The 26,632-nt window shown below is 46.4% G+C and overlaps 1 protein-coding gene across 2 annotated transcripts in view; it reads right to left on the bottom strand.

Moving 5' to 3' along the window:
* The window catches only part of LOC137522915 (carcinoembryonic antigen-related cell adhesion molecule 1-like), a 67,146-nt gene that overhangs the window by 17,898 nt on the left and 22,616 nt on the right, over positions 1-26,632 (bottom strand). For both annotated transcript variants that reach the window (XM_068243057.1, XM_068243058.1), the window contains exons 2-5: positions 25,247-25,531; positions 14,662-14,937; positions 13,790-14,029; positions 6,380-6,715 (exon numbers count right to left, since the gene is read on the bottom strand). In XM_068243057.1, the coding sequence (XP_068099158.1) occupies positions 6,380-6,715; positions 13,790-14,029; positions 14,662-14,937; positions 25,247-25,531 (1,137 nt within the window). The remainder of the gene's footprint in view (positions 1-6,379; positions 6,716-13,789; positions 14,030-14,661; positions 14,938-25,246; positions 25,532-26,632) is intronic.

Here is a 26,632-nt window from a genome sequence, read left to right as displayed (position 1 = left end):
CCCAGCTCTCTGGTGGTGGGGGAGGCTACCTGTATTGAAGTGGGGGGGGGGGGGGGGACTGGATATGCTACCTATATTGGCAATCTACCTACAGACTGCTAATAATGGCAGTATCTGTAGGCTTGCAATCTGTTTTTAATCCTTTTCCCCACCAATGCCTCCAGCTATTCCCCTCCCATAGGCCCCCCCTTTTCTTAAAGTGTACGAAAGAGTGCCCCGGGAGGAGGAAGCCTCTGGATCCCAATGAGGCTTCCCCCTTCCTCCCCTGTAGAGGGGATCCAGCGCTGGAACCCCTCGAAGATCTCCTTGTTGGTGTGAGTGCACACGCAGTAGTGGCTCTCTGCTCGGGCTCCGATGGAAACACACAAGTCTGATCGGGTCATATCTATTGCGCAGGCACACTGGTTGTACTTGAAAATTTTCAGGTGATAAAAGTGGTACAGTGAGTGAACAGGTTGAAAAGCCCTGCTGTAAAGGCCCTTTCACACCAAGTCCGTTCGGTCGCAGTGAACAATATTACTGCATGGCAACACGATGCATTGATACTCCTCCGGAGCTTATACATAGGGCTCGATTCACAAAGCGGTGCTAACCCAGTTAGCGACTTTAGGAGTGATAACCATTGCACCACGCTGGTGAAAAGCCAGTTTAGGCGTGATAAGTTTAGATAAGTTTAGATCGCGCGCAAAGTCCCGCGCGCAACGCAGCGCCATTAAACTCTATGCGAAGTGCACCAGACTTTGCTAGCGCAAAACTTTTGATCAGCTGTGCACTGCGGTGCTAACCCAGTTGGTGCTTAAACTTATCACGCCTAAACTTATCACGCCTAAACTTATCACGCCTAAACTTATCACGCCTAAACTTATCACGCTTATGCTCAACACACACCATACAATCTTGGTTGTACAGATTTACCAAATCTATGTAGTATAAGGGCCAACAGATTGAAAGTACCTTGAATAATTGATTGGATAAGCTCTTATACTACATGAAAGTGGTAAGATTGAACAACCAAGATTGTATGGTGTGTGTTGAGCCTTAAACTGAGTTTAGGCGTGATAAGGGGCTTTTCACCAGGGTGTTAAATGTTATCACCGCTTTATGAATCAAGCCTATAGAGTGCGGCGCGGCAGATTCCGACATGTGCGTTATATGGGTAACATGTATTTACAGTGGCAGTGAGACATACTTTCATTGTACTGTATGCCTCACTGTATGGTCGCATTGCAACGTTACCACACATTTTTGGCTATGTTGCATTGCGATCTTATCACAACACAACTGGTTTGGTATGAAAGGGGCCTTAGAGGACCGAAACTGACCTGCGTGAAAGGGTCCATGCAAAACCATTGCACGTGTGCATTGCATACCCAGGCTCCACTGTGTTATGCAGCACAACAAACACATTGTGAATGGGCTCTTCTAGAGACCTGTAATATCATGAAATATAGCAAATTATCACCAGACATTATTTTTTTTCCGATGGCCCTATTACATGGCTGCATGCATCGATCCACCAAGAACCTATCAGAATCTGCGAATGCCCCTGGTGGGTGTGCTGGAGATGTATAACCACCAGCTGGAGTAATTAATCACACTTCAACAGTATCTCATGGAGCTCTACAGCAGTTATATCAGGCATGCATGAAAAGGGGCACATGGAAAAATGGGAACCCGTTTTAAATAACAAATTTGTCGTTAATATCTACTGATATTCATTTTTGAAGTGTAAATAGTGTAAATTAGCATAATAAAATATTGGTATAGATTAACAATATTTTACTACAACTTAACCTAACCCAACTCTCACACAGAACTCCCCCCCCCCCCCTCCGATGCCTAACCCTAAAACTCCCCTTCCTGATGCCTAAGCCTAAACCCCCCTTCCTGACCTCTATCCCTAAAAGTCCCCTTCCTGACCTCTATCCCTAAAACTCCCCTTCCTCACGCCTAAGGCCTCATTTCCATTTAGTGCGCTTCTGTTATCAGCACATCAATGTTACACAGATGGATACATGTTGCTGAAAAGCAGATAGAAGCGGACAGAAGTGGACAAATGGAAACAAGGCCTAAAACCCCCTTCTTGATGCCTAACCCTAAAACCCCCCCCCCCTTCCCGCTGCCTAACCCTAAAACTCCCGTTCCTGACCCCTAACTCTAAAACTCCCCTTCCTGACACCTAACCCTAAAACCCCTCTTCCTGACACCTAACCCTAAAACTCCCCTTCCTGATGCCTAAACCTAAAACCCACTTCCGACACCTAACTCTAAAACTCTTCCTGACGCCTAACACTAAACCCCCCCTTCCTGATGCCTAAACCTAAAACAGCCCTTCCTTACACCTAGCCCTAAAACTCCCCTTCCTGATGCCTAAGGCCTCATTTCCACTTAGTGCGCTTCTGTTATCAGCACATCAGTGTTACAGATTTGATACATGTTGCTGAAAAGCAGATAGAAGCAGACAGAAGTGGACAAATGAAAACAAGGCCTAAAACACCCTTCTTGATGCCTAACCCTAAAACTCCCCTTCCGGACACCTAAGCCTAAAACCCCCCCTTCCTGATGCCTAAACCTAAAGCCCCTCCTTCCTGACAGCCTGCCCTAAACCCCCCTTTCTGACACCTAACCCTAAAACCCCCCTTCCTGATGCCTAAACCTAAACCCCCCCTTACTGATGCCTAAACCTAAAACCCCCCTTCCTCATGCCTAAACTTAAAACCCCCCTTACGACACCTATCTCTAAAACTCCTCTTCCTGACGCCTAACTCTAAAACCACCCTTCTTGATGCCTAACCCTAAACCCCCTTTCCTGATGCCTAACCCTAAAACACCCCTTCCTGACGCCTAACCCTAAACCCCCCCTCATATCGATGCCTAACCCTAAACCCCTCTTCCTGATGCATAACCCTAAAACCCCCCTTCCTGACACCTAGCCCTAAAACTCTCCTTCCTGATGCCTAACCCTAAAATCCCTGTTCCTGTTGCCTAACTCTAAAACCACCTTTCCTGGATCCTAACCCTAAAACCCCCATTCCTAACCTTACAATGTTCAAAAAGATCTATTTTAATTTTCACAGAAATTTCTGCCGAATTTAACATTGATTTTCTCAAAAAGTACAAAGTCTTTTTGAAAGATTTTTTTGCTTCTTCTTCCCACTCTTCTACTTAACATACCCTGAAAATTTGGTGTTTCTAGCATCTATGGGGGCTTTGCTATAAATCTCCAAAATCGGCAGTATACCGCATATGGTAATGCAGATTTTCTGCATTTTACATTTCAACCGACTTTAGCGGTTAATACCAATGCCCCCATAGGTGCTAGAAACACCAACTTTTCAGAGTTTCTTAAGCAGAAGAGTGGAAACAAGAGGCAAAAAAAAAAAGCCCTTCAAAAAGACCTTGTACTTTTTGAGAAAATCAATGTTAACCATTTAAGGACTGCAGTCATAAAACCCCTTAAGGACCAGAGCCTTTTTTTCCATTCAGACCACTGCAGCTTTAACGGTTTATTGCTCGGTCATACAACCTACCATCTAAATGAATTTTACCTCCTTTTCTTGTCACTAATACAGCTTTCTTTTGGTGCTATTTGATTGCTGCTGCGATTTTTACTTTTTATTATATTCATCAAAAAAGACATGAATTTTGTCAAAAAAATTTTTTGTCTGTGCTGACATTTTTCAAATAAAGTAACATTTCTGTATACATGCAGCACGAAAAATGTGGACAAACATGTTATTGATAAAAAAAAAACCCCATTCAGCCTATATTTATTGGTTTGGGTAAAAGTTATAGCGTTTACAAACTATGGTGCTAAAAGTGAATTTTCCCATTTTGAAGCATCTCTGACTTTTCTGACCACCTGTCATGTTTCATGAGGTGCTAAAATTCCAGGATGTTATAAATACCCCCCAAATGACCCCATTTTGGAAAGAAGACATCCCAAAGTATTCACTGAGAGGCGTGGTGAGTTCATAGAAGATTTTATTTTTTGTCACAAGTTAGCGGAAAATGACACTTTGTGACAAAAAAAAAAAAGAAAAAAAAAGTTTCCATTTCTTCTAACTTGCGACAAAAAAAAAAAAGAAATCTGCCACGGACTCACTATGCTCCTCTCTGAATACCTTGAAGTGTCTACTTTCCAAAATGGGGTGTGTTTATTGTCCTGGCATTTTGGGGGGTGCTAAATTGTAAGCACCCCTGTAAAGCCTAAAGGTGCTCATTGGACTTTGGGCCCCTTAGCGCAGTTAGGCTGCAAAAAAGTGCCACACGTGTGGTATTGCCGTACTCAGGAGAAGTAGTATAATGTGTTTTGGGGTGTATTTTTACACATACCCATGCTGGGTGGGAGAAATATCTCTGTAAATGACAATTTTTTGATTTTTTTTACACACTATTGTCCATTTAAAAGAGATATTTCTCCCACTCAGCATGGGTATGTGTAAAAATACACCCCAAAACACATTATACTACTTCTCCTGAGTACGGCGATACCACATGTGTGGCACTTTTTTGCACCCTAACTGCGCTAAGGGGCCCAAAGTCCAATGAGTACCTTTAGGATTTCACAGGTCATTTTGCGACATTTGGTTTCAAGACTACTCCTCACGGTTTAGGGCCCCTAAAATGCCAGGGCAGTATAGGAACCTCACAAATGACCCCATTTTAGAAAGAAGATACCCCAAGGTATTCCGTTAGGAGTATGGTGAGTTCATAGAAGATTTTATTTTTTGTCACAAGTAAGCGGAAATGGATTTTAATTGTTTTTTTTTTCACAAAGTGTCATTTTCCGCTAACTTGTGACAAAAAATAAAATCTTCTATGAACTCGTCATACACCTAACAGAATACCTTGGGGTGTCTTCTTTCTATAATGGGGTCACTTGTGGGGTTCCTATACTGCCCTGGCATTTTAGGGACCCAAAATCGTGAGGAGTAGTCTTGAACCCAAATGTCTCAAAATGACCTGGGGGTGGGCAGGGGGGGGGGGGGGGGGGTCTGAGGGGTGCTGTGGGAGATCAGGGGGCAGGGGGGGGGAGATCAGTGTGTTTGGGTGCAGACTAGGGTGGCTGCAGCCTGCCCTGGTGGTCCCTCGGACACTGGGACCCCCAGGGCAGGAGGCAGCCTGTATAATACACTTTGTATACATTACAAAGTGTATTGTACACTTTGTATGCGGCGATCATGGGGTTTACAACCCGCCGGCGCTACCGAACGGCCGGCGGGTTGTCGTCGCGGGTGGGCGGAGCCTATTGCTGGTGGATGCGCGTGCATCGATGTGCGCGATCCCCAGCCCGGACGAGACCCAAGACCTGATGCCAATGTGCGTTACGTGGTACTGGGTCTGCCACTTTGCCGCCGCCAATGTACAGTGGGTGGTCGGCAAGTGGTTAAAGTTGGCGGAAATGTAAAATGCAGAAAATCCACATTACCGATATGCGGTATGCCGCCAAATTTAGGGGTTAATAGCAAATCCCTGATAGCTGCTAGAAACACCAAATTTTAAGGGTATGTTAAGTAGAAGAGTGGGAACAAGAGGCAAAAAATTTTTTCAGAAAGACTATACTTTTTGAGAAAATCAATGTTAAAGTCGACGGAAATTTCAGCGAAAATGTCCGCAATTTCGGCGAAAATCCGCCAACTGCACTTCAATTACCGCTTTCCGAATTCCGATGCGGAAATGCAATTTCTGATTGGAAACGCGGAAATTGAATTTCCCCGAAATCTGAATGAGCATCCCTTTGCTGCACCCAAATTTCTGTTTTGGCCACCTAATAGCCGATCACTGGCGTAACAATAGGGCCAGCAGCCACTGCAGCCGCGGGGGGGGGGGGGGAGAGGGAACCTTCCGTGCGCTCCAGCGTGGACGCTTCTCCCTCTAGTGTCTGACACGACTTCCTGTATAAACAGGAAGTCGCGTCAGACACTAGAGGGAGAAGCGTCCTCGCTGGAGCGCACGGAAGGTATGTATCTGCCGCTGCCCAGATCAAGGTATTGATGCTTGAGGGGAGCGCAGAGGGGAGAGCCCGAGGTGCGGGAGGGGGGGGACCATTCCCCCTCCCCGCCAAAGTGCTGAATGGCTTTCCCTCATGTTGCGACCCCTCCAGCCCCCTAAAACGGCCCGAGCGGGCCCCAGGAAGGAGGGCCCGGTCAGAATTTCTGCAGGGGGGACCGGGGGGACCCAGTTAACGCCCCTGCAGCTGATATTTGCATTGACACCTATTAGGAGCCCAAATCGTCCACTGGGTGCCTACATTTCCTACTTCTGTTATCAGGCCCAGCAAAGGCACAAATTATACTTGTATTTTGCCGCTTAATAAAATTTATGAAATACTAAAAGGATTATTTCGAAGTGGAGATAAACGGTAATGGGTTCTCACCTGGCGTTAAGTTGACCACAAACGTGAATGAGTTGCTTCCAATTGCATTCTCAGCTTTGCACATGTAGCGTCCAATCATGTCCTTGGTCATGTGATGAACAATTAAATAGGATGCATAATCATTGGAGATTATAGAGACATTTCCACCAGTCATCAACTCCGATACAACTGGGTCAAGGTGGTACCAAGAAAATGTGGCAGGAATGACCTGGGTATTATGGGTCTGAAGGCGCTGTCCAGTTATTCCACTGCTTAGAATAACAGAAAGGACAACGCTGCTCCCCTCCCTTCCGGCCCTCTCACTGCCATTCGTGAAATCTGGATATTGTGGAGTATCTGAAAGATGTGTCAGAAAACAAACAGTATGAAATGAGGAATTTCTACCTCCGGGATGTTCTTGTCTGAATAAGTGTTAAACTGGTCTGAAAGTCAGCATTTCTACTTAGCTCTAAACGATTCCTCACAGCTTTAAACCTACTATCCCAGATTTTTTTTTTAGCAGAACATCACTGACATGGTTAAACAAAGCACTTTGCCCTGCTATTCAGCTTCAAATCTGCATCTAAACTGGAGATAACAGTATCTTTATTCCGATGTTGATACATATGTGTGTAACAAGTAAAAAACACTTTCTGAGAAGGTCTCTGTGCTTCAGGCACACAAACAGCTCAGAAGAACTCATTTGAGGATTTTAACATATAATAAAAAGCATTTAGAATATAATGCAATGACAGCATTCAGGGCACCATAAACTACACTTTGGAAACTTGTAATTTGTAGACAGACTATATTACTTGTGCACAAAAGCAAATATGATAACTGTATGAATAATAAAAAGTAGAAAAATTCATTTTTATTAAAAGTCATGTCAGAGTTTCAGACTACTTTAAAGTGGGATTGCACTCGAAATAAAATTTTTCCTCTAATGCATGAAACCATGGGCATAGCAATAGCCTCTGCAATGGATGCAGGCGCAGGGGGGCCCTGAGTCCGGTGGGGGGCCCACCCAGGGAAGTTTTCAGCGGCTGGAGGGGCGCACAGGGCAGGAGAGTGGCAGGGAGGGGGACCCAACTCTCCCCTCCCTTACCTCGGGCCCCCCTTCAGCACTTCCGGCTTCCCCCTTAAGAAATGGCAGTGGACGGGGACAGCGGGTGGAGAACTCACCTCTGACTTCCACGTTCCAGGCGGCGACCGAGTTCTGTGTGCCACATTTTCTATGTCTCTAACGCCGCTGTCAGTGGCATCGGAGACTTACAAGACGGAGGCACACAGAGGGGTGGGGGTCCCATCCAAGGTTTTGCAGGGCAAAATGATTTTTAATTCTGCCCCTACATGAAACATAGTAAAAAAAATGAATATGAAACACTAAAAGGTGGCCATACATCGACCATCCGATTCAACTATTATAATCGGATGAAAATCGGTGCCGCCAAGAGCATGCCCAGTCAAGGATGCTATCAATTTTGGGCCAAAATTGGTTGCATGTATCAATTGGACACCCTGCAAGGTGTAAAGCCAAAATGCTCGATCGGGTGCGTGGCGGTAACAGCGTGCGATGGCGGGAGAAGCGACAAATGCTGGGCGACAGAACCTCCAGAACTGCCCCCCCCCCCCCAGTGCAAAATGTGCCCCATGCAGTATACTTTACCTGTCGGTATCTGTCCCTGGCTCCATGCGCCGCCCTCTATGCGCATGCATGTGCCCCACATGGTTGCACTGGGCAGGCGACAGATCTCTCTCCGATTAGAGAGAGATCTGTCTCTTGGTAAATCTACCCATACATTGTCTGATGTATGATGCACCTTTATGCCTGGTACACACAATGCAATTTCCCATCAGATAGACGGTTGAATAGATCATTTCCGACAGGTAAAATCTAATTCCCGATCATTTTTCGGATAGATTTTCTGATCACTTCTATACAAAATAGATTAGAAAAATGATAGGAAATCAGATTGGACCTGTCAGAAATGATCTATTCTACTGTCTATCTGATGAGAAATTGCATCCCTCCACCCCGGATACAACAGAAACTTTTTGTGCTTTGCTTACACACGTTCAACTTTTCCACCCAACTGTATCCAATCTTGTCTATTGGATGATAGGTTGGGCGTGTGTAGGCGTGGCAAATGACTAGATGTGCAACTGATAAGAGTTGATTTGCCCGATCCAACCGGCTGATCAACTGGCCAACTATCATGCAGGCTGGCCATGTGTGTACAAGTCATCTGAAGGACTTGTTGCTTTTTGAGGGCTGGTGCACACCGAGCGGCTTTTTCAGCGTTTCTGCAGCCGCTTGCGGCTGCGGATACGCTTGGTCAATGTATCTCAACGGGGTGGTGCACACCAGAGCGGGAGGCGTTTTGCAGAAAAGCATACTCCCGGGGTGAGGCATTTTTTGGATTGCGGATGCGTTTCTGCCTCAATGTTAACCACTTGATGACCCACCCTTTACCCCCCCTTAAGGACCACCGCTGGTTTGATTGATCTGTGCTGGGTGGGCTCTGCAGCCCCCAGCACAGATCAGGGTGCAGGCAGGGAGATCAGATTGCCCCCCTTTTTTCCCCCCTATGGGGATGATGTGCTGGGGGGGTCTGATCTCTCCTGCCTGCTGTGGGTGGCGGGGGGGGGCACCTCAAAGCCCCCCTCCGCGGCGAAATTCCCCCTCCCTCTCCTACCTGCTGCCTCCCCCTGGTGTTCCGGGCTGCACAGGACGCTATCCGTCCTGTGCAGCCAGTGACAGGATGTGGTCTGTCACATGGCGGCGATCCCCGGCCGCTGATTGGCCGGGGATCGCCGATCTGCCTTACGGCGCTGCTGCGCAGCAGCGCCGTACAAATGTAAACAAAGCGGATTATTTCCGCTTGTGTTTACATCTAGCCTGCGAGCCGCTATTCACGGAGCCCCCCGCCGTGATTTGACAGGAAGCAGCCGCTCGTACGAGCGGCTGCTTCCTGATTAATTAGGCTGCAGCTGGCGACGCAGTACTGCGTCGCTGGTCCTGCAGCTGCCACTTTGCCGACGCACGTTATGAGTGTGCGGTCGGCAAGTGGTTAAGTATAGGAAAAACGCAAACCGCTCTGAAAAACGCCTGTTCAGAGCGGTTTTGCCTGCGTTTTTGTTACAGAAGCTGTTCAGTAACAGCTTTACTGTAACAATATATGAAATCTACTACACCAAAACCGCTACACAAAACCGCAAAACGCTAGCTGAAACGCTACAGAAAAAATCGAAAAAGCGTTTCAAAATCTGCTAGCATTTTGCGGATCTGCTAGCGGGTTTTGGTGTGCACCAGGCCTCAATGCGGATATGGTATGCACGCAATATTTAAATGAGTTGGTTGTTTAGTTGGTCTACTTAATGGTTGAACAAACAATTTGTGTAGTTCGTCATGTTGGGCGGTTGGTCGTGCCTTAAAGGGGCACTGCAGCGAAAAACTGTAAAATTTAAATTATGTGCAAACATATACAAAAAAGAAGTACATTTTTTTCCAGAGTAAAATGAGCCATAAATTACTTTACTCCTATGTTGCTGTCACTTACAGTAAGTAGTAGAAATCTGACAGAAATGACAGGTTTTGGACTAGTCCATCTCTTCATAGGGGATTTTCAGCAAGGCTTTTATCCTTTATAAAGATATTCCATAAAAAGGATTTAAACAATGATGCTGGCCAACTTCCCTGTTCGCTACACAGTTTTTTGGCAGTTGGACAGAGCAACTGCCATTCACTAAGTGCTTTTGAAAATAAATACATCCCTGAGAATCCCCTATAAAGAAACGGACTGGTCCAAAACCTGTCACTTCTGTCAGATTTCTACTACCTACTGTAAGTGACAGCAACATTGGAGAAAAGTGATTTATGGCTCATTTTACTCTGGAAAAAAATGTACTTCTTATTGCACATATTTTACATTTTACAGTTTTTTGCTGTATTGCCCCTTTAAGTTGCACGTGTGTACGTACCTTAACAGCTAAATGAGGTAAAAAATAAGTAGTATTTTTTCAAACACATTTGTATTCAATCAGGCCATACCCCTTCCACATCTTGATCTCACAAGGTTTGCTCTAAAAAAAAAAACCTCGAGTTTTAACCCTTCCAGTATGTTGAAAAATAGTTAGATGGTTTTAGCTGTTAACTCTATGCTGTGTTTAACCCTTTCCCTGCCAGACGATTTGTCCTAAACGCAAACATCTACTGCCAAGCAGTTTTTAGACATTTTGCACTCATTAGGTTTACTTAGGATTTTTGACAAGAAAACCTATTGAAATAGGACATATTACGGTATATATTGTTTTTTTTTCCGTAATGCATTGGGCTTGAACACTGAAACCACATTTTGTACTTTTTCTGGAGATATAACATTTTTAGTGAAATATGTAAAAAAAAAAAAGTGAAATAAAATATATTTCTGTTGTGTTTTTTTCCAAGAAGAATTACATTTACTGACAAAAATTTTACTATTTGTAAATGCCCCGATTCTGCTGAATCCAATACCAGATATGTATTGGTATCCCACTTCTGGCCACAACACACCCCAATAATAAAACAGCATTTTGCACAATTTTACATTGGAACACAACAGATAAGGGCATCTATAGGTTAAAATGGCATATCCAATGATAGATGTGAAATACCCAATTAATTTAGGTATTTTTTAGAAAATTCATACCTCTAGGATTTATCTGTGGTGTAGTTTGTGCTCTAAATGTAGCAGCCATCATACATATCACCAGTGGCATAGTCAAGAAGCTGTGGGCCCAGATGCAAGTTTTACAATGGGTCCCCCCAAGCGCTCTATACATAACTGATACAGTGCACCAAAACCTGCTAATGGCAACTACAGTGTCAGAGGCAGGGGCGTAACTAGGCCCCACCGGGCCCCCCCTGCAGATTTTCAGAGCGGGCCCCCCCCCCCCCCCCCTGGGGCCCGCTCGCGGCCGTTTTGTGGTTGCTGGAGGGGTGGCAGCATGAGGGGAAAGCCTTGCCCACAGTCGGCGGGGAGAGGGGTAGTTCCCCCCTCTCCCTCACCTCGGGGCTCTCCCCTCTGTGCTCCCCTCCAGCTCGTAAGTGTGTGGGGCTGTGGTGGGCAGCGGGCAGCGGGCAGCGGCGGGCAGATACATACCTGCTTCCGTGGGTTCCATCGGAGAGTTCTCCCTCTAGCGGCTGACGTCACTTCCGGAAGTGACGTCAGCCGCTAGAGGGAGAAGTCTCCGATGGAACGCACGGAAGCAGGTATGTATCTGCCCGCCGCTGCCCGCTGCCCACTACAGCCCCACACACTTACGAGCTGGAGGGGAGCGCAGAGGGTAGTTCCCCCCTCTCCCTCACCTCGGGGCTTTCCCCTCTGCGCTCCCCTCCAGCTCGTAAGTGTGTGGGGCTGTGGTGGGCAGCGGGCAGCGGCGGGCAGATACATACCTGCTTCCGTGCGTTCCATCGGAGAGTTCTCCCTCTAGCGGCTGACGTCACTTCCGGAAGTGACGTCAGCCGCTAGAGGGAGAAGTCTCAGATGGAACGCACGGAAGCAGGTATGTATCTGCCCGCCGCTGCCCGCTGCCCACTACAGCCCCACACACTTACGAGCTGGAGGGGAGCGCAGAGGGGAGAGCCCCGAGGTGAGGGAGAGGGGGGAACTACCCCTCTCCCCGCCGACTGTGGGCAAGGCTTTCCCCTCATGCTGCCACCCCTCCAGCACCCACAAAACGGCCCCGAGCGGGCCCCAGGGGGGGGCCGGGCCCCCCCGCGGGCGCAGGGGCTGCAGGGCCTATTCCTACGCCCCTGGTCAGAGGTGCAAGAAGGGAATGGGGAAAAGTTTGTTAATGATTACCACTATTCAAAGTATCTATAGAAGTGATTATTCTGAGCACAGGTCCAATAGAGAACTAATACTGTAGTTGAGGGAGGGCCCTTTTGGGCCCCGATGTGGTCGCAACCTCTGTAACCCCTATTGCTATGCCCCTGCATATCACCCTAAAACACAACAATATTTTTGTGGATTTTTTTTCCTAGCAAGCTGCACGTTCAGCATGAATGAGGGAGAGCTGTTAGTGTACAACATTACATATAGGTGCCCCCAGTAAAGGACGCTAGATATGGGTGCCCCCAGTATAGGTAGCCAGGTATAGGTGCCACCAGTATAAGTTGCCAAGAATTAGTGATGTCGCAAACTTGACATTTTCAGTCCACGAACGCTAATTTGTCACAAGCATTTGCAAACGGGCGAACCGCGCGAACTGCCATAGACTTCAATGGGCAGGTGAATTCTAAAACCTATAGGGACTGTTTCTGGCCACAAAAGTGATGGAAAAGTTGTTTCAAGCAGCCTAACACCTGGACGGGGGCATGCCGGATGGGGACTGCTGCAGCAGAGGCCAAAACAATATCAAAAGAGAACAAAAATAACACTTCTGATTTGGGGTATTGTGCCAGATACTGGCACACTGGCATACTGGCAGTGTGCACATCTGTGTCCCACAGTTAAAGTCACTGCACTAGACAGTCAATGGACACAGACAACTACAATATAACAATATCAAAAGAGAACAAAAATAACACTTATGATGAGGGGTATCAAAAGAGAACAAAAAAAAAAGCACTTAGGAGAGTATTGTGCAAGGTACTGCAGTAGCATTAACACCTGTGCACTGTGGATAGTCAGACACAAAGAACTGCCATATCACAATAGCAAATTAACCTTTAGGTGCTCAGGACTCTGTACTAACAGCACTAAACTCAGTGGGGACACAGAACAGAGGCCTAACTAACGTTTTCCCTATTAGTGGGGGGGGGGGGGGGGGTGGTGGTGGTCTGTAAGGGAGTGCTAGCTGATTGGCTGCCATGTGCCTGCTGACTCAGCAGTGAGGGGTCAAATTTTGGCTCCATGATGATGTATAGGGGGCGGGTTGAAGACGCCACATATTCACCTGATGACATGAACGCGAACACACGTTCTTCGCTGTGAACTATTCACTGACGAACAGTTAATGCCATCTCTACCAAGAATAGGTGCCCCCAGTATTGCTAGCCAAGTATAGGTTCCCCAGTATAGCTAGCCAAGTATAGGTTCCGCCAGTATAGTTAGCTAGGTATACGTGCCACCAGTATACGACGCTAGGTATAGATGAGAGCATGGAGCATGGGGGCCAACTTTGTGGCCACAAAGTCTGGAGGCTAGGACATCTGGTGGCCCACCTGGGACATATTTGTTCCTGGGATGGGGACCCTAATTTGGGGACATGTCCCAGGTAGGTAAACTGGCATGTCTGGTCACTGTAGTTAAACTGATAATCTTAGTTATTGGTTAAAAAAAAACAGTGTCTAGTTGACAGTACTAACCACTCTTTTTCCTTACTTTTTGCAAGCAATCTCTGTGTTTTTTTTTTTATTTTACAGACATTAAGCCTGGTTCTTACCAATGACCACCGAACAGAATTCACTGTATCCTTCATGCATGCCTGTGCAAGATAGGACTGTTCCAAGAGGGAGTTGGTTGTGTGGTATTTCAGAAATAACTTCATCAAGGCTTGTGGACTCATTACTGCCGTATGCCATGTTCACCTGAGCTGCTGGATACCCTCCAGGCCACGAGCAGTACAGCCGGAGAATTTCACCTGATCTCTGGATGTCACATGTAATCTGGCCATCTGGTGACCCTGTCATTGAACATAAAAGACATTAATGCATAAATAAAGTGATTGCCGTGACGTCATGCACATGCGCAGAGCATGCCTGGCCACAGGCGCATGATCAAGGACGCGAGCCGCCTGGCCTGCTCCTGTATACTACTGAGGATCTTGCCGACCCGGAAGCAGTACAGAGGCAGGCTGCCCATGGACTGTTTCCAGTAGGACAGTTCGCTAAATCTCTACCTCTGACTGAAGCCAATCCTGATGTCATTTCCTCCCTCACTCTTTTTTTCTCCTAGAAACTGTGCTGTCACATCTAGCTTGCTTTGGTAAACACATGTGAGCACAGTATAGATCATATTTCATCAGCTTCACACTGATCTGCCTTCAGCCAATCAGTGAAAAGCAGGAATGTGGGAGGGGAGATAACAAGCTTCCCTCTCCTCGGCTATGTACCAAATAGAGTCAGGCTGAATGAGATAAGATTTATTATAGCAGAAATATTTATGATTATATCGGAATGCTTGCTATGCAGGGTCAGGTTGTAGACTGCATAATAAGCACAAAGCAGTGAGTAATGGAATTTGTTTTTATGGCTCACAATCCTGATTTAGATTTAGTACTCTTGAACATAATTGGTAAATCTGATATGTACTCACATGTTAGGTTGAGAGGATTGCTAAACTCTCTATTCAGATGGTTGCTGACTTCACATGAGAAGGGGCCCTGGTCGCTTCTCCTTACAGGACTGATGACAAGCGTGGCATTATTGTCCATAAAGCTATAACGGGAAGATTGGGGTAGTGGTGACCCCATCAGTGTCCAGCTGTAGCTGCGGTTTGTTCCAGCTGATGAGCATATAAGGGCTACGGAGTCCTTCTCCACGGTGATAGGGCGTGTAGCGTTACTTGTAAGGGTGACATTGGAGACCTTCACTGCCAAAAAAAATGCATTATCATTATGTTTGTTAAATGAGATGGAGAGAAATATAGTTGCTGTCATTTTTCCTATAACAATACTTTTGCCTGGCTTTCATGCTGGTCTTCAGTTTTCATTTGAGTCTGAGCTGTTCTTGTAACAAGCATACAGCCAGAAACCCAGGCAGAGCCGGGACAAGGGCCTCCAGCACCCAAGGCTGAGACACCAAAGTGCGCCCCTCCATCCCTCCACCCCAGCCATCACACACTGATTGCTATTAGACTAAGAGGCACCCCAGGGCCCCCAACACCTTAATCTCTAGTTATATGGCTTGTAGTCACTTCTATGTATCTCCTTTTCTTATTTCTTTCTGCTTCAAACACAATTAGGAATAACAGCTGAATGAATTGTGCGCCCCCTCCTACACTGCGCCCTGAGGCTGGAGCCTCTCCAGCCTATGCCTCGGCCCGGCCCTGAACCCAGGCACCAAAGTCTAGTTTCACTCGAGGTGTTGTGGGCGAAGCAGGTGGTTTTGGCGCCCCATTGCAGCAATGTTATGCTGGACCATGCGCATTATACACTTACGCACCCGGCTCCGGCAATTGCTGGACCCAAATTACACCTCCCTCTGAGTTGTAATGAGTCGGAAGGGGAATAGTATTCAGCTCGCCTTGTGCCCAACTCACCACCGACATACTAACACATACGTGTTGTGAAACCTAGGGTTGGACCTGCTGGTCTGTATACTAGTTCTAAGACAAAGATTCATCACAACAGTAAAAAACAATAAGCATGTACAGTGATGCGGAAGATGTTGGTGCTATATAAACACATAATAATAATAATACTGTATATACTCGAGTATAAGCCTAATTTTTGGACCAAAAAAAAAGTCGCCCAAAAGTGGGGGTCTCGGCATATACTTGAGTCACAACTCTTTTAGTAACCCCCACAGTGCCCCCACTATATGCATAGTGATACATAATCTGATGGAGACCACACACTTGACTTTTCCATGGGAGGTCCCAGCTAAGTTGTAGCCTTGGAAGGTATACAGGGACAGTGTCTACTGAGTGGTAAGAATCCTTGCAATCCTATATCAAGTTTTAGATATAGTACATGAGTATGTGTCTCTGCATTACTTGCTTTATCTTTATGCCAGTTTAAACTTTGCAACAGGAGATATTTGGATGTCCATCTCCATTGTAGGTCTATGTTCTGGCTTATTATTTCACTTTGCTGAATTTATGCTGCTTTTCCAATATATGGTTGTTGCTGGCCATGGCTGTGAGTGGTGTTGTGGTTGTGGGTTTTGCCATCTCCGGCTTGTACTCGGGTCAAACATTTTTTCAAGTTTTTTTTAAAGGTAAAAGTTGGGGGTTCGGCTTATACTCGGGTCGGCTTATACTTGAGTATGTACAGTAATCATTCTCAACAGCAATAAACTCTTTGATTGATGTTTCCATTAAAAAAAAGTTAAGCGTACCTAAAGCTTCCTCCAGCCCCCTTCAGGCTGGTCCCTCCCTCGCCGTCCTCCAGCCCCATCTGGATCCTCCAATATTCGTCCTTCAGCCGTAGCCAGTCAGAGCATGCACAGTCCGGCTGCGCACTCACTGCACATTCAAATGCACAATACCCCCCAGACTGAAGGTCTTCACGGCCCAAATAGCGGAGGATCCAGATGGCGCAGGAGGACGGCGAGGGAGTGATCCGTTTGGAGAGGGCTGGAGGAAACCCCAGGAATGTATACTTTTTTTTTAATATCCCCCCATCTCAGGTTACCTTTAACCTCCCTGGCGGTTATTTTTTTTTTTTTCAAATTGGGAAAAATCTTTTTTTTTTTAATTTTAATTTTTTTGTTTAATGTAAAGCTACCAGAGTGGTAGCTACATGAAACACCACTAGAGGGCGCATATGTCCCTCTAGTGCGATCGTCGCCGGCACTAATAGCAAACAGGGGAGCGCGTATATAACGCGTTCCCCTGTTTGGCTTCTCCTGTCGCCATGGCGACGATCGGAATGACGTCATGGACGTCAGCCGACGTCCTGACGTCAGGCGCACCCGATCCAGCCCATAGCGCTGCCCGGAACTCATTGGTCCGGGCAGCGCAGGGCTCTGGCGGGGGGGCCCTCTTTCGCCGCTGCGTGCGGGCGATCGCCGCAGAGCGGCGGCGATCAAGCTGTGCGCGCGGCTAGCAAAGTGCTGGCTGCGCGCACAGCACTTTGAATGGGCCAAATCGCCCCACCAGGGCTGGAGAAATCCTCCATAGCTCGGGCTTACCGCCAGGGAGGTTAAAGCACACCTAAGGTGATATGGAGGCTGCCATATTAATTTCCATTAAAACAATGCAGATTTCCTGGCTGTCCTGCTGATCCTCTACCTCTAATACTTTTAGCCATAGACCCTGTAGTGAACAAGCATGCCAATCAGATGTTTCTGAATGAAGACAGACGGGATAAGCCGAATGCTTGATTCAGACACCACTACAACCAAATAGATCAGCAGTATGCCAGGCAACTGGTATTGTTTAAAAGGAAATCCAAATGGCAGCCTCCATATCTCTCTCACTTCAGGTAACCTTTAAAGCTAATGTGACTCCTTTAAAAAAAAAAAAAGAAACTAGATACTTAGCTAAGGAGCGGGAAGGCTCTGGGTCCTATAAAGCCTAGAGCCCTCCCTCTCCTCTTCCTGTGCCCTCGGTGCAGCGCAGGATCCCCCGTTTGAATCCGCCGCCGTGGGGGACTTCGGAAGTCTGAGTGCTCCCAAAGACAGGCGGCTCCATACTGCACATGCACGAATGCGCAAGAGAGGGCGCTCGTGCATGTGCTATGGAGAGGCCCATCTTTGGGAGCACTCGGGCTCCCGGAGACTTTCCGAAGTCACCTTCGCCAGTGGATGGAGCAGTATTTGACCAAGTTAATCAAATACTGCTCCAGGGGACAGCGCTGCACGGAGGGCACCGGGAGAGGAGAGGGAAGGCTCAGTATGACCCAGAGCCTTCCCTCTCCTTAGGTTAGTAATGGCTATTTTTTTTAAAGATCAGCAGCTCCCATTTACTTTAAATAGCAATTTTTGGCAAAAAGTTAAGTGAATCCTGTTAATAGCATAAAAATGAAACCACAGTTGGACATCAGCCTCTTCCCATCATAGCAGGATTATCCACCAGGCAACCTAGGCAGGTGCTTGGGGCATAGTGGGTTTCATGGGGTCCACCCGCCACCTTCTTTAACCTCTCTCCACTTCAGCTTACCAAAAGGACTATAAAGAGGGCCCCAAAACTACTATCTTGCCTGTGGCCCCATTACATCTTAATCCATCTCTGCTTCCCATTAATGTAATAGCTGTCATTTCCTTTCTTTCAAGAGAACAGTGGGGAAAAACTCTGATTAAGTAGGAAGGGAGCTGGGAAATCTACCTAATAACAACCAAAGGTTGGCTGTTCCGTACTGCGTATGTGCGAGAATTTGTGCTCATGCATGGCCAGTACGGAGCGGCGCGTCTTCGGGAGCATTAAGGCGGAGCTAATGGGGGATCCAGAGCTGGAATTGGGGGACGGTAGGAGGATCGGGAAGGATCTATAGGACCCAGAGACTTCCCTCTCCTTAGGTGAGTATCTGTTTTTTTCTAAATTTTGCTTCAGACTCACTTTAATGAAGTGCAAAGTTACCTTCGTCAGACTGTATTAACTGAATGAGCAGCCAATGATTATATTTCAGGACTTATCTTTTTCCAGTTCAGACTGTCATCCATATTGATGAGTGGCCAAACAAAGACTAATGTTCTGATCTGTGCCTGCAAAGGGACGCCAAGAGGCATGCTAACATTTTTCTTCATAACTTCTAAAATTACACAGTTGGGCCTGGAACTCACTAGGAATCGCTACATCACTTTAAAATATGTGTGCAGCAATTCCTAGGGCGATTGTGCTCGCGATTCCCAACGCTTAAATGTGCTGTACAGTAAAATGTACACCACTTCCAATTAGCGATTTGCATTTTTTTTTTCAATAAACCTTATTAGGGCCTGTACACACTGCTGCGCTTTTAATCGCAAGGTCTTTTGAAAAATAATGAAAATCGTAAAGACTTGTACACACTGGTGCGATGCGCTTTTTCTATTCTCATGAAGGCTTGCGATTTAAAAATCGCATGCAGTTTTAACCACTTGAGGACCTAGGGCTTTCTACCCCTTAAGGACCGGCCACTTTTTTTCCATTCAGACCACTGCAGCTTTCACGGTTTATTGCTCGCTCATACAACCTACCACCTAAATGAATTTTGGCTCCTTTTCTTGTCACTAATAAAGCTTTCTTTTGGTGCTATTTGATTGCTCCTGCGATTTTTACTTTTTATTATATTCATCAAAAAAGACATGAATTTTGGCAAAAAATGATTTTTTTAACTTTCTGTGCTGACAGTTTTCAAATAAAGTAAAATTTCTGTATACATGCAGCGCGAAAAATGTGGACAAACATGTTTTTGATAAAAAAAACCCCATTCAGTGTATATTTATTGGTTTGGGTAAAAGTTATAGCGTTTACAAACTATGGTGCAAAAAGTGAATTTTCCCATTTCCAAGCATCTATGACTTTTCTGACCCCCTGTCATGTTTCATGAGGGGCTAGAATTCCAGGATAGTATAAATACCCCCCAAATGACCCCATTTTGGAAAGAAGACATCCCAAAGTATTCACTGAGAGGCATAGTGAGTTCATAGAAGATATTATTTTTTGTCACAAGTAAGCGGAAAATGACACTTTGTGACCAAAAAAAAAAAAAAAAAAAGTTTCCATTTCTTCTAACTTGCGACAAAAAAAAAATGAAATCTGCCACGGACTCACCATGCCCATCTCTGAATACCTTGAAGGGTCTACTTTCCAAAATGGGGTCATTTGTGGGGTGTGTTTACTGTCCTGACATTTTGGGGGGTGCTAAATTGTAAGCACCCCTGTAAAGCCTAAAGGTGCTCATTGGACTTTGAACCCCTTAGCGCAGTTAGGCTGCAAAAAAGTGCCACACATGTGGTATTGCCGTACTCAGGAGAAGTAGTATAATGTGTTTTGGGGTGTATTTTTACACATACCCATGCTGGGTGGGAGAAATATCTCTGTAAATGACAATTTGTTAATTTTTTTTACACACAATTGTCCATTTACAGAGATCTTTCTCCCACTCAGCATGGGTATGTGTAAAAATACACCCCAAAACACATTATACTACTTCTCCTGAGTACGGCGATACCACATGTGTGGCACTTTTTTGCACCCTAACTGCGCTAAAGGGCCCAAAGTCCAATGAGTACCTTTAGGATGTCACAGGTCATTTTGAGAAATTTCGTTTCAAGACTACTCCTCACGGTTTAGGGCCCCTAAAATGCCAGGGCAGTATAGGAACCCCACAAATGACCCCATTTTAGAAAGAAGACACCCCAAGGTATTCCGTTAGGAGTATGGTGAGTTCATAGAAGATTTTATTTTTTGTCACAAGTTAGCGGAAAATGACACTTTGTGAAAAAACACAATTAAAATCAATTTCCATGAACTCGCCATACTACTAACGGAATACCTTGGGGTGTCTTCTTTCTACAATGGGGTCATTTGTGGGGTTCCTATACTGCCCTGGCATTTTAGGGGCCCTAAACCGTGAGGAGTAGTCTTGAAACGAAATTTCTCAAAATGACCTGTGAAATCCTAAAGGTACTCATTGGACTTTGGGCCCTTTAGCGCAGTTAGGGTGCAAAAAAGTGCCACACATGTGGTATCGCCGTACTCGGGAGAAGTAGTACAATGTGTTTTGGGGTGTATTTTTACACATACCCATGCTGGGTGGGAGAAACACCTCTGTAAATGACAATCTTTTGATTTTTTTTACACACAATTGTCCATTTACAGCGGTATTTCTCCCACCCAGCATGGGTATGTGTAAAAATACACCCCAAAACACATTGTACTACTTCTCCCGAGTACGGCGATACCACATGTGTGGCACTTTTTTGCACCCTAACTGCGCTAAAGGGCCCAAAGTCCAATGAGTACCTTTAGGATTTCACAGGTCATTTTTGTTTCAAGACTACTCCTCACGGTTTAGGGCCCCTAAAATGCCAGGGCAGTATAGGAACCCCACTAATGACCCTATTTTAGAAAGAAGACACCCCAAGGTATTCCGTTAGGAGTATGGTGAGTTCATAGAAGTTTTTATTTTTTTGTCACAAGTTAGCGGAAATTGATTTTAATTGTTTTTTTTCACAAAGTGTCATTTTCCGCTAACTTGTGACAAAAAATAAAATCTTCTATGAACTCACCATACTCCTAACGGAATACGTTTGGGTGTCTTCTTTCTAGAATGGGGTCATTTGTGGGGTTCCTATACTGCCCTGGCATTTTAGGGGCCCTAAACCGTGAGGAGTAGTCTTGAAACAAAAATGACCTGTGAAATCCTAAAGGTACTCATTGGACTTTAGGCCCCTTAGCGCAGTTAGGCTGCAAAAAAGTGTCAATCATGTGGTATCGCCGTACTCGGGAGATGTAGTATAATGTGTTTTGGGGTGTATTTTTACACATACCCATGCTGGGTGGGAGAAATACCTCTGTAAATGACAATTGTTTGATTTTTTTTACACACAATTGTCCATTTACAGAGAGATTTCTCCCACCCAGCATGGGTATGTGTAAAAATACACCCCAAAACACATTATACTACTTCTCCTGAGTACGGCGATACCACATGTGTGACACTTTTTTGCAGCCTAGGTGCGCTAAGGGGCCCAACGTCCTAATCACAGGTCATTTTGAGGCATTTGTTTTCTAGACTACTCCTCACGATTTAGGGCCCCTAAAATGCCAGGGCAGTATAGGAACCCCACAAGTGACCCCATTTTAGAAAGAAGACACCCCAAGGTATTCCGTTAGGTGTATGGCGAGTTCATAGAAGATTTTATTTTTTGTCACAAGTTAGTGAAAAATGACACTTTGTGAAAAAAAAACAAAAATCAATTTCCGCTAACTTTTGACAAAAAATAAAATCTTCTATGAACTCGCCATACACCTAACAGAATACATTGGGGTGTCTTTTTTCTAAAATGGGGTCCGTTTCTGGGGTTCCTATACCGCCCTGGCATTTTACGGGCCCAAAACCGTGAGTAGTCTGGAAACCAAATGTCTCAAAATGACTGTTCAGGGGTATAAGCATCTGCAAATTTTGATGACAGGTGGTCTATGAGGGGGCGAATTTTGTGGAACCGGTCATATGCAGGGTGGCCTTTTAGATGACAGGTTGTATTGGGCCTGATCTGATGGATAGGAGTGCTAGGGGTGTGACAGGAGGTGATTGATGGGTGTCTCAGGGGGTGGTTAGAGGGGAAAATAGATGCAATCAATGCACTGGGGAGGTGATCGGAAGGGGGTCTGAGGGGGATCTGAGGGTTTGGCCGAGTGATCAGGAGCCCACACGGGGCAAATTAGGGCCTGATCTGATGGGTAGGTGTGCTAGGGGGTGACAGGAGGTGATTGATGGGTGTCTCAAGGTGTGATTAGAGGGGGGAATAGATGCAAGCAATGCACTGGCGAGGTGATCAGGGCTGGGGCCTGAGGGCATTCTGAGGGTGTGGGCGGGTGATTGAGTGCCCTAGGGGCAGATAGGGGTCTAATCTGATAGGTAGCAGTGACAGGGGGTGATTGATGGGTAATTAGTGGGTGTTTAGGGTAGAGAACAGATATAAACACTGCCCTTGGGAGGTGATCTGACGTCGGATCTGCGGGCGAACTATTGGTGTGGGTGGGTGATCAGATTGCCCGCAAGGGGCAGGTTAGGGGCTGATTGATGAGTGGCAGTGACAGGGGGTGATTGATGGGTGGCAGTGCCAGGGGGTGATTGATGGGTGGCAGTGACAGGGGGTGATTGATGGGTGGCAGTGACAGGTGATTGACAGGTGATCAGTGGGTTATTACAGGAAAGAACAGATGTAACTAATGCACTGGCGAATTGATAAGGGGGGGTCTGAGGGCAATCTGAGCATGTAGGCGGGTGATTGGGTGCCCGCAAGGGGCAGATTAGGGTCTGATCTGATGGGTAACAGTGACAGGTGGTGATAGGGGGTGATTGATGGGTAATTAGTGGGTGTTTAGAGGAGAGAATAGATGTAAACACTGCGTTTGGGTGGTGATCTGATGTCGGATCTGCGGGCGATCTATTGGTGTGGGTGGGTGATCATATTGCCCGCAAGGGGCAGGTTAGGGGCTGATTGATGGGTGGCAGTGACAGGGGGTGATTGATGGGTGGCAGTGACAGGGGGTGATTGATGGGTGATTGACAGGTGATTGACAGGTGATCAGTGGGTTATTACAGGGAAGAACAGATGTAAATATTGCACTGGCGAATTGATAAGGGGGGGTCTGAGGGCAATCTGAGCGTGTAGGCGGGTGATTGGGTGCCCGCAAGGGGCAGATTAGGGTCTGATCTGATGGGTAACAGTGACAGGTGGTGATAGGGGGTGATTGATGGGTAATTAGTGGGTGTTTAGAGGAGAGAATAGATGTAAACACTGCGTTTGGGTGGTGATCTGATGTCGGATCTGCGGGCGATCTATTGGTGTGGGTGGGTGATCAGATTGCCCGCAAGGGGCAGGTTAGGGGCTGATTGATGGGTGGCAGTGACAGGGGGTGATTGATGGGTGATTGACAGGTGATTGACAGGTGATTGATAGGTGATTGACAGGTGATTGACAGGTGATCAGGGGGGATAGATGCATACAGTACACAGGGGGGGGGGGGTCTGGGGTGGGTCTGGGGAGAATCTGAGGGGTGGGGGGGTGATCAGGAGGGGGCAGTGGGCAGGGGGGGAGATAAAAAAAAATAGCGTCGACAGATAGTGACAGGGAGTGATTGATGGGTGATTAGGGGGGTGATTGGGTGCAAACAGGGGTCTGGGGGGTGGGCAGGGGGGGGGGGGTCTGAGGGGTGCTGTGGGCGATCTGGGGCAGGGGGGGAGAAATCAGTGTGCTTGGGTGCAGACTAGGGTGGCTGCAGCCTGCCCTGGTGGTCCCTCGGACACTGGGACACCAGGGCAGGAGACAGCCTGTATAATACACTTTGTAAACATTACAAAGTGTATTATACACTTTGTATGCGGCGATTGCGGGGTTAACATCCCGCCGGCGCTTCCGTATAGCCGGCGGGATGTTGCGGCGGGCGAGCGGTGACAGGCGCCGGCGGAGGATCGCGTCACGGATGACGCGATCGCTCCGCCCATGCCCTTAGAAGGACCGCCGCCTCTGTGGGTGAGCCGGTCCTTCAGGGCTCCACTTCCCGGCCGCCTCTGTGCGTTAGGCGGTCGGGAAGTGGTTAAACACGCAGCGCAAGCACAGCAGTGTGTACAGGCCCTTATACTTACCAGGTGTCTGGCTTTCGTCTGTAGCCCCGCCCCCTAAAGGAAGAAGTCATAGGTGCTTCTATAGGACCAATCAGAGAAGCGTCTGTGACCTCTTCTGCTAGGAGGCTGGGCTATGGTTGGATGCCGGAAATATGGACACCCGGTAAGTATAAATATCTTTATTTAAAACTTCAGTCTCTGGCCCCCTAAATCGCTGCAAAATCACTTTTCAAATTGATTTGTCAATACTACTATGCACAGCATTAAAGAGACTCTGTAACAAAATTTTGAGCCTTATTTCTTCAATCCTATAAGTTCCTATGCCTGTTCTAATGTGCTCTGTCTAACTGCAGCCTTTTCTAGTTGCACAGTGGTTGTATTATCTCTGTTATATGATCTAATCTTCTCTCCTCTGTTGGCTCTGTCAGGCTGAGACAGTCGGGCTGGAATGTGCTGTGCTGCTTGTGGGATAAAAGCTATACACACCCTCTCCAGGCCCCCTGCGCACTCTGCATGACTCACACACTGAGCTACTCACAGCCTATCACTTGCTATGTCTTTTGTTTGTAAACACTGCATAAAAATGGCAATTACAAGCCAGGATTGCAGCAGGGAGAGGCAGAAACAGCACAGAGGGGCCCAGGAGAACATAATGAATAGAATGGTATGCTTTTTATTGTAAGAATTTTACAGTACAGATTCTCTTTAAGCACAAATGTGCTCAAAATGCTGCATGTCCTGCGATTGCGATTACCCCGAATCGCAATCACACTAGTGGGTTCCCCACCACTCACTTTTATTAGAAAAGCATTTTTGGAATTGCTGACGACTATTGGTGATCCCAAAACGCTGCCAAAAGTGCCCTAGTGGGCCCCAGCCCTTAGGCTTTCTTGCATTTGGAGATTTGAACAGTGATTTGCTTTTTAATTCCATTCCATGTGATTCTTTTCATGCTCTCACCTGCCACTCTTATGGACAGGTAGTCGCTGACGTTCTGGGTAACCGGATTTCCGATGACACAGGCGTAGTATCCGTTGTCCTGAATCTCGATTGGATTGAAGTGTAAGACTGAGCTGGAGGGGCTGCAGGATACACGGGGAGTGTCGCATTGGATGATTGCACTAATGCTGACAAAATTATAGTAGTGCACAGCTTGATTTCCAGCATTGCAGGTCAGATTCACGCTAGTGCCCTCTACTGGATGATCAGTGGGGACAGCAGTGATGGTTGGAGAGCTCAACGTGGCTGTGGAATTAAAACAAAAGAAAGCAATATTATATTTTGCGTTCGCCAAAACCAATAGGAAACAAGGGAAGTAGGAAAAAAGGGCGCCGGAGGCTAGTGGACGAAAAGGGCGCCGCCATAGACTCTAATGCATTTATCTTTAATACGGCACCCAAATCAGAAATAAGGGCGCCCTATAAATATCGTTAACAACATTACAACATTAACATTTTTGAAATATGTTATCGTTTTAGAAGCTTGCAACGCTATAATTTTTGTCATTTATCTTGTTTGTATGTACAGATTTTACGTTATCAAAGATATTATCATTTCTTGGTTTGTAAAGGTGTTTCTGCAGGGGGAGTGGAAAGGGTTAGGCACCACCTGTGGGGTTGATAGGGTTAGGCAACACCCGTTGGACGGTTAGAATTAGGCAACACCAGGGGAGGGGTGTGGTTAGGGTTAGTCACCACCAGAAGGGGGTTGGGGGTTAGGGTTAGGCAACACCCGTTGGGCGGTTAGGGTTAGGCAACACCAGGGGTGGTGGTTAGGGTTAGGCACCACCAGGGGAGGGTTCTCTGTGAGAGTAGGGTTGGGTTAAGCTGTATAGTTGAATTGCGTAACGATTTTTAACATTAATATATTTTCGTTATCTCCCATCTATTTGAAAACGTTAACCAATTTTGTTAACAATATTTATAGTTATTGAGGTTTTGTTATCCACCGAAGCCAATTCGTTTTCCAGCCGGGCCCTTTTTTTCTGGAGCCCTTTTTTCATGCACCCGAAATAAGGATTAAAAAAACAAATAAACAAGCAAAAGACAAAAACAAAAAACAGTCTAGGCTAATCCGGTTCTTATCAATGTAACAATGATAGTCAAGTCAAGATGCATGCTAACCTCCATAGTGGTAGCTTCGAGTTAGGCTTGGGACGGAAATCCACATCTCAGAGCAGTAACCCTGATTCTCACTTGTAGTAACCTCCAGGATGTATATAAGAGTATATATACGTATATAGGAGTATAGTGCGCAGCGGGCATTTGTACCTCACCTCCCTCGGGATCCAGACGCAATCACTCTGGTGAGATCACCGTCTGTCGTCATGGTGACTGACAGCATTCT

Source organism: Hyperolius riggenbachi, chromosome 6, assembly GCF_040937935.1.
Source record: "Hyperolius riggenbachi isolate aHypRig1 chromosome 6, aHypRig1.pri, whole genome shotgun sequence".
NCBI classification, from domain to species: domain Eukaryota; kingdom Metazoa; phylum Chordata; class Amphibia; order Anura; family Hyperoliidae; genus Hyperolius; species Hyperolius riggenbachi.
The sequence above is the reverse complement of the archived record's forward strand: the minus strand, read 5'-3'. Positions and strand labels throughout refer to the sequence as shown.